Here is an 8979-nt window from a genome sequence, read left to right on the forward strand (position 1 = left end):
ATTATATAACAAAAAAAATGAGATTTTCGCAATTTTTCCTATATTTGCATTATATAACAATGCTTCATGCCAAATTTCAAGATTCTGAGTTTACGGGAAGTACCCTGTAGGTTTTGATTCCTTTGCGAGTGTCGAGAATTTGTTGAAAATATCGACATAATCGGTTGTATCTTTTGATTGGCTTGGCTTAGAAGCTTGATATTTTCACAGCCTAAAGGGACAATAGACCCGAATATTTCATGTGAATTTCAGCTTGATACGTCCACGCGTTCTTAAGATAAAGGGTCTTGACAGACAGACAGACAGACAGACAGACAGACAGACAGACAGACAGACAGACAGACAGACAGACAGACGGACAACAAAGTGATCCTATAAGGGTTCCGTTTTTTCCTTTCGAGGTACGGAACCCTAAAAACGCAAAAACTTTAACTCTGGTAATAAATATCCATACTACGCAGGATAACATGCTATATAATATATTTTTCTCGCGATTCCACCCGCATGCCGAGAGAGCACTTCCCGCATTCGGATAAAAAAGAGCTTAGACTCATTACTACATATTCTGTGCACCACATTTTATCGGTTCAGTAGTTCTGGTATGAAACATTTGTACCGTAAAATAAGCATTTAATCGTGGTATTTATCGTTTTAATTAATAATTTACAAATCAAATACAGTTTTCTATTTTATCCGTACTTCGTTCATGATTACAGTAAACCATGTTATGTAGTAAACTGGGTTTTTTTAACGACGTCAAAAATCATCAAATGACCCCTCCCGCTTTGAGTTAGCAGCGGTGAGAGAGTGTCAGAGTCTTACTGGTGAAAACCGTCGTGTTCCGTCGTAGGCCTTTTAGGTACCAGGGCCCCGGTAACTCTTTCGAACAATGCCGCAGCCCCGGAGTAAACTGAGTTCAAATAGCTTTGTTGTACAAACATGTACAATGTTTTCAGGGGACCTGGCTTGTACTTATTTGTACATTGTTAGAGTACCCGCGTCCCGTATGAACTACTGGCCATACCAAGATAAAATATAACCTATTAGTAGGATGTTACTTGGGAACAGTGTAGCTTTCCAACACTGAAAGAAATTTTCAAATCGTTCTAGTACTTTCGCAGCATTTCAAAGATACATACAAACAAACAAACAAAAAATCTTAACTGTTTATTTACTAGCTTCCGCCTGCGACTTCATTTGCGTGGAATAGTGACTTTCGGCAGATTTTTGGTTTTACCCACATAGTTCACGATCTCGCAGAATCTCTTCAAAAATGAAATGTGGAAGGTATATTTTGTAGGGAACATGAACCATAGCGCGATCTTTCGATTTCGATCCCAACGGGTCTATTTAGGTATCTATACTCCGTTCGGGCATTTTCTTTGTACTAAAAGTTTTATTATATTGATATTATTTTATTCGTACCTTTTTACTATTTATTTACTTTTCCCGATGAATTAAAACAATAACATGAATCGAATTGATGCCGACTTTTGACCAATAACTGTACATATGTCGGGAATATATTTTATTTTTACTGAGCCATATTTATTTATTTTGTTAGAATTCCTGCGGTTTCATCGACTGCAGAGAACTACGCCTCGCTCCAAGTTTGAGTCAGTCAACTCTTTTTAGGGTTTCATACCTCAATACGAAAAAGGTAGCCTTACAAGATTACTTTGTTTTCCCTCCGTTCGTCTAGCTTCTTTATTTCAGATTTTTTTGAGGTAGGAAAAAAAGAGGTAGCAAAAAGCATATTTAGACATTGTCCATTGCACCTTTCTGACGCGATTATTTTATTACTTACAATAAAAGGTTACTGATAGTCAGAAGCCAGAAAGTCTGACAGCTTACCAGGGGGTGCCGGGTTGCCCGGGTTCTGGATTGTAGAGGACCGCTAGGCAGCCGCTCCATGTAAAACACTGGTCCTCAGCTGTATCCGGTGAATATTGGAAGCCGGCCCCAACATAGTTGAAACAAGGCTAGGCAGATGATAATGATGTACGAAACCATCGCACTTAACAGGTTATTTTAATTTAGATTAACCCATAACTTGAAAAGCATCTAGAGCTTTACATAGGTATTTAACTGTCAGTCTTACAAAAAAGGTCTTCTGGATTGTACTATGTTTTATCAAAATGAGTATAGCAATTTTGTCACGATTGTGAACAAAATCGGATCAGATAATTTATTACTATCTGTGCTTGATCACTAAGAGTACACGCGCACTATATATATAGGCCCATAGCTTGCTTGGGCTTATAAATCAGTATGAAGATGGATAGAAGTACACACGAAAATACCTATAACGATTAGGTATTTGCACGATTCACAAAAAAAAACTTTTTGCAACCACGGCACGGGGCCAAAAGTCTACAGTATGCGCGTATTCTTAGGTTAAGAAGATACAAATATAAATTCGTATATCTAATGTCCAGCCTTAAAGGTTTTTCTATTGCGAAAAAACACAGCAACATTGTCAACAGTGAAATTTAGATTCATTACGTTGAATCAAGCTGGATGTCTGCAAAAATTGCATGTATTTGTTCCGTGAACCACGAACCACTTTTGTGTACTCAGAATTCTACAAATGCTATTATGTGCTTAAAATAGAAACTGTTGAGTACCTACAGAACATTGGACAGAGATGTCTAAAAAGTACTTACTAATGTTCTTTTATATATGTTTTATGTTTATATATATTTTGTATATAGTATTTTATTTTTAGATTTATATAAAGATAAGTAGTTTAAGTTTGTATATATAGTGTGTACATTACATAAAATAAAATTACAGTATTCTTACTAAATAATTGTACCTAACACTTACCTTCATTTAAAGGAATAAAATAAATAAGAATCCTTTTTTGGTGGTTTGTTTGTACAAAAAACGCTCCGAAACTAAAGAACCGATTCGAATTTTTTGTTCACTGTTGGAAAGGCTAACATATATAAGCTATATTTGGTCCCGGTACGGGCAGCAGGTGCAACCGTGGATACAGCTAGTTTGTTACAATGTAAAAGACAGTTATGTCCAAAACTACTGTACCCGGAGTGTTGAACTCCATCATCATTGCCTTTAGCCGACTAGTCTGTTATGGTCCACTCCCAGTATAACCGGAAGCAGTTGAGAACCAGTGATATACATGGATCGACTGCCTATCTAACTTACCTACCCAGTTACCCGATTCACTCGATACCCCTTGGTAAGACTGGTTGTCAGACTTTCTGGCTTCTGATAACCAGTAACGGCTATAATCTCCTCAAGCCACAGAAAACAGCACTTCACTCTCCTACTGAGTAGTGAATCTACTGATATTAGTAATTATAACTCCGTTCCAGTAACTAATTATTATGATGTCGCACAAAAACGTCGCTAAAACTAGACGGACACTAAACTCAAGAGGTACATTTATTTATGCCACACATACCTACAATGAACCTACAATTAAGTAGAATACATTGTGTGTGTATGTTTTGGTTTTTTAACTCTTAAAAATACCTTGTTTGTTTTTACATAATTTTCAGATAATATCTGCGTCTCAGAAGACACGATAAACTGGTGGGTCCCAGCTGTCATTTGAACATCTTTGGTTATCGTTACGGGTAGTCAGAAGCCAGAAAGTCTTACCAAAGGGTATTGGGTTGCCCGTGTTACTGATGTGAGGAAGTCAAATAGGCAGTTGCTTCTTGTAAGCTCTGGTACTCAGCTTCATCCGGTTTGACTGGAAGCCAACCCCAACATAGTTTGAAAAAGGCTAGGCAGATGACATAATTTCTCTGACGCAAGAAGTTTACCTTTGAGACAGACCTAATTATTATTTTTGTTAACATGCGTGATTCACCTAATATGTATATCATGTATAGCTAAAGCTACGTGTGTTCAATTTGATTTTTTTCTGTTTTATATATAACCCGGACATTGCTCATTTCGAGCTAGTTGTCCTTCTGTTTATTCACTCATATGCACTACTGTTGATTACACAAGCGCATCAATAATGCACTTGCGGCCGGCTTACCGTGGCCACGTAGAAACAATGGCAAACGTACAAAATACCTAATTTAGTCATGATGGAAATGGAATCACTAATACTAGGGCTTCTCAATAATTGTGCATTGCCCTGTAATATGGAATGAGGAGAAATTACATGCCTATATTTAGTTTTCTAGGAACATCAATTGGTTGAAAATGATGCCTTTATTTCACTGTAGCAATTGCAAACTTTTACGGTCGATAGATAGTTTGGGCTCATAATTGAGTATCAATTACGCAAATTACAAAGATCAGGCATTTAGCCGGTATCAGACCGACTAAAAGTTTAGATTGAAATCAAGATTTTCTTTAAAAAAAAATTGCAACCATCGGTTCAACTGTCAGCCAGGTAGGTGCGTTAAATTGAACTGTCGACTCAGTTGACGCAATGGTAACCATGCCAGACTGACAAAGAGTGTTCAGGATTCCACTTACTTTATAAACATTTGACTGATAACTTTTGACAAGTCTTGCTAGTAACGTAGCTAACACCTTTTTATTCATGTATTTCGTCATATTTAACATTCAGGCAATGATATCCATAAAGTGAAGTTATTTTTTGAAAAATTATATCACATCATTTTACCTGATTCTAAAATTAGGATTATTATTTGAAAGCCATGAAGTTTATGTCAAACTATAAGGGTCTATGTCAGAAGAAGTTAATTCACTGAATATCTTCTTGTTACAAATCTGCGTTACGTTTTAATTAGGGATGTGCACAGTTCATGCTACGGCGTAGCAGCGTAGCTTATTGTCGTAGTAAAATTAAATTCATAGCACATGTATTTTCTTTCATAACAAAGTTTTCCAATAATAAACCCAAAATCATTTATTGAAACTTGGCTCCAAAACAAAAACGACAAAAGACAGCCCTCTGACCTTCACAATTCATATTATTCAATCAAACTGAAAATATTTTTAAGCGCCAACTAAAAATTACTATTCTAATTAAAGTCAACAAATATAAGAAGAATTCTTCAAAGTGTCCATTTCTTGTTACCGCAGAACTGACGAACTTACGGAACTTTTTTATAAGAACTTACAAACTCACTCTGCACTCAAACGTTTAATTATTGCACTGCAAAACTAGAACACTTGCCGCCACCTGAGACGTTTTCTGCGTCATGGCCCAACAAAAAATATTTTTAATCTCAACAGTATAAGTTGTCAGTTAATAGTGTGGAAATAAATTTATGTTAATTGTTGAGGTATAAGAAGATATGTTATGCAGAACGTCATTGTCTGCCTAACCTCTTCTTAGATTCAGGTGAGCCACAAAACTAGTCAGTGGGGCGCACCAAAGCCAAAGCCTGCCGGGGCTGCGGGATTGATCGAAAGAGTTACCGCGGCCCTGGTACACGATGGGCTTAAGAAGGAACATGGTGGGTAAATCCCATAAAAAAGTAACTAAACAGGTACTTGTCAAGATTAATAAGCACCTGAAATGTGCGTTTGACCACTTATACACAACCCGTCGAACAGCTAGTGCAATAATAATGTAATGTAAATATTAATTAAATGATAAATAAAATTAAATATGGCTTAGAAACCACTGTAGCAACGATTGCCAAGCTATTGTACGTACCCAGATATTTAAACGACGGGCAAATAAAAAGCAACAGTAAGGTTTACTTACATTAACTCTCGGCCTTTTATGTGCACTACCATATTTGTTTTCATAGTAGCTCATTGTGAATACTATGTATTAAAAGAACAAATGTTATTTCTTAAAAGCACATCTACACGACACATTTGAACGGGAAAACATCACTTTATTTTTATGTAGGTAGATAAAAAAATGTCACTAACACATTATCGGCATCATTGATAAATATAACTGTAGTTAATATGTAGTTAAACGTTAGTCACAGTTATATCAACGTCTTCACTGCTGCAGGCATTTTCGATACTGAAGCTATTTATCTAACTGATAATCTGATATAATGTGTTTATAGCATTATGATTTCTTTTAGCAAAGATTACGCGCACGGCCTCGTTAGTTCTTGTTTCTGAAAGATAAACGATCGTTGAGCGTTTGAACGATAACTGATTTATTAATGTTGATAATAATGTGTTACCGGGCTGTCCTTGTTTACGTCCAGCCTAGTTTCATGTGTTTAGCTGGGAATTTTTGGTGACGTATAATTTTATCTTAGGGAAAATTGTAAACTAAATAATGGTAATGGTATGTAATGCCGTCCTCTCCGATTATCGAAAACGGTATTTTTTTATATAATGAGATCAGCCAGCTACGCAGAACATATTATAGTGCACAAGCATTTGCGCAGATAGAGATGCACACTCTCTATTAATTCATTCTCACAGCTCGATGGGACGGTAATCCAACACGGTCGTGCTTCTCCGATGCACGGGTGTATCAATCACCAATTTCGAGGCTCCATGCTAGTTTGTAAAATCTTCTAAAATCCACAATTTCTTTCAGCAAGTCTCTAACCTCGTGCACAGCAGTCGCGCTAACGACAACTAGACCAACAAAGCAGTTACACACAGTCATATCAACTGAATGCTAATAACAAGTCTCGTCGATAATTTTGTACCTAACTTCGAACATATTCTGTATGCAGCAGGACTTAATTGAATCATTATTTGTTCTTGAATAATAAACAACCTTGGCGCGAGGCAAGGGAAAAACAATTACATTTCTATTTTCATACTTGCTTCAGTTACAATATGAATTTTTATTTGCATTTTAATTTCCTATGCCACGTGTTAGAAGCTTTCTTCAAAGCTGGTTCCAATATAGCTAGGTAGCTTAACTTCATTCTGGATACCCCAGAACGTCAGATCCATTAAATCAGCATTAAAACTGCTTAGCGTTTTCCCAACTATGTTGGGGTCGGCTTCCAGTCAAAGGAACACGACGGTTTTTAGTCAGTAAGAGTCTGACACTCCGTCACCGCTGGTAACCCATAGCGGGAGGGGTCATTTGATGATTTTTGACGTCGTTAAAAAAAAAAGCTGAGTATCAGTATCTTACAAGGGACGCCTGCCTATCTGACCTCCTCAATCCAGTTACTCGGGCAACCAATACCTTGGTAAGACTGATCAGACTAACGGATCAGATCCAAGCATTACTAAAAGTTGTTAAAACAAAAATTAACGAAACCATGTTTACTAAGGCATTATCTGTTAATTAAGTAAAATCAATTCTGTGCTTTGTAGCTAGATCGAAGTAATTCCATAGCAGTTGGGATTCTCTGAAGTAAGTATTAAAATACTAGTGTTTTCTGCAATGTTAAAGTATTTTAGATGGATGGGTAGGTACTAAATATACCTGTTATGTTACCTATACTAACACTATAAACAGGAAATATTTTTTGTTTGTTTGTAGGCTCCCAAACTACTGAACAGATTTAAAAAAAAAATCTTTCACTGTTGGTAAGCTACATATACACCCCAAGAAACATAGGTTATATTTTATTTCGGTAAGGACAGTACTTCCCACGGGACTCGGGTGAATCCCCCGGGGATTAAAAAAAAGGGAAAAAGGCTAGGGCCAAATAATATCATCTCCATGTCACTCTCACTGACAAATACTAGTAGATCCAATAAACGTCTTGTATGTTTGTGTGCATGTTTGCTCCTCTTAAACGCAAAAAACTCATAGATGCATGGATTTTCATGAAACTTAGCAGTTATATAACTTACTAGCCGTTTTCCCGCGGTTTCACCCGCGTCCCGTGGTAACTACTGCCCGTACCGGGATAAAATATAGCCTATGTTACTCGTGGATAATGTAGCTTTCGAATGGTGAAAGAATTTTTAAAAACGGTCCAGTAGTTTTTGAGCCTATTCATTACAACCAAACAAACAAACAAAGTTTTCCCCTTTATAATATTAGTATAGATGTATCAGAATAACATGTAGGTAGGCTTTTTGTCTATGTGCAGTGGATGTGCCCTAGGGAAGCGGATGCATCCGCGGGTGGATGCTAGTAAAGTAGGTATATTATTAGACAGTGAGTTGGTACCTACAATGAATGTAGGTACCAAAATCGTCTACGTATTCTTTAGTAATTTTTACAAGATTTCAAACTTTTGCAGCTAAGTATTGGTAGATGTTTACAGGAGTTGAGCATAAATTATTTCCAGAATATCATCGAGACAGGAAATTATCGAGTTGCTCTAAATATCTGGTCCAGTACATTTACTTACATCCTTATCAGTAAATTGAATCATCGGCCGGCACCATTATCATTCAGCAGGAGAATATTGGTATTACATGTAAATGCTGTAAAGTGTGCTGCTCTGACCTCTATCTGCCGTACATCAAAAGATTTTGTCTTGTATCCTGCGAACCTATACATATATTTAGCCGTAGGTATATTCGCTTCGTCTACATTGCCTTTAGTACAACATCCTTTACACAGATGGAGTTGTTAGCCATATGCTACTCCGGTTTGATCGCCAGCAACTACTTACCTACCACCTGAAACCTGGCTTGAAACATTACCCTCCCCGCCCGCGTCCGATAATCGGCGACCGATTTTTTGTAGGAGAAAATTAGAACACGCTGATGAGTGCAACACACGCTTCATACAAAAGGTCGGTCAGAAAATTCAAGTCAGAACATGACATCCTACAAAAAATCGGCCCGATTATGTCGATTATATTATTTATGTCTGTATAAGAACAATATCCAATTATGGCTTGTATCGTTTCAAACGGCTCTGAATCGCAACATTGTCTATTGTAGATATTAATTTACCTACAAATAACCACCAAGTGCTTGGTGATACTTACAGAACTGTTGAAGAGTATAGTTATCGGCATGGATAGTGAGCTCTCGGCGGAAGAGTGGGGATCGCTTTGACCAATAAATCACTTCTGCGCAGGTGAAGGTCAGGGCTCAATATCCTTGCCGATGATTATAGGTTGCGTCAATGTCTGTATAATAAAACGTATACCTGAACACATAACCGAA

The 8979-nt window shown here is 37.1% G+C and overlaps 1 protein-coding gene across 1 annotated transcript in view; it reads right to left on the reverse strand.

Annotated features, from left to right (window-relative positions):
- The window catches only part of LOC124645110 (protein nervous wreck-like), a 120754-nt gene extending 114761 nt beyond the window's left edge, over positions 1–5993 (reverse strand). The window contains exon 1 of the mRNA XM_047184856.1: positions 5672–5993. Within this exon, the coding sequence (XP_047040812.1) occupies positions 5672–5725 (54 nt within the window). The 5' untranslated portion in view covers positions 5726–5993. The remainder of the gene's footprint in view (positions 1–5671) is intronic.
- Positions 5994–8979: the final 2986 nt, after the last annotated feature.

Source organism: Helicoverpa zea, chromosome 31, assembly GCF_022581195.2.
Source record: "Helicoverpa zea isolate HzStark_Cry1AcR chromosome 31, ilHelZeax1.1, whole genome shotgun sequence".
Classification (NCBI taxonomy): domain Eukaryota; kingdom Metazoa; phylum Arthropoda; class Insecta; order Lepidoptera; family Noctuidae; genus Helicoverpa; species Helicoverpa zea.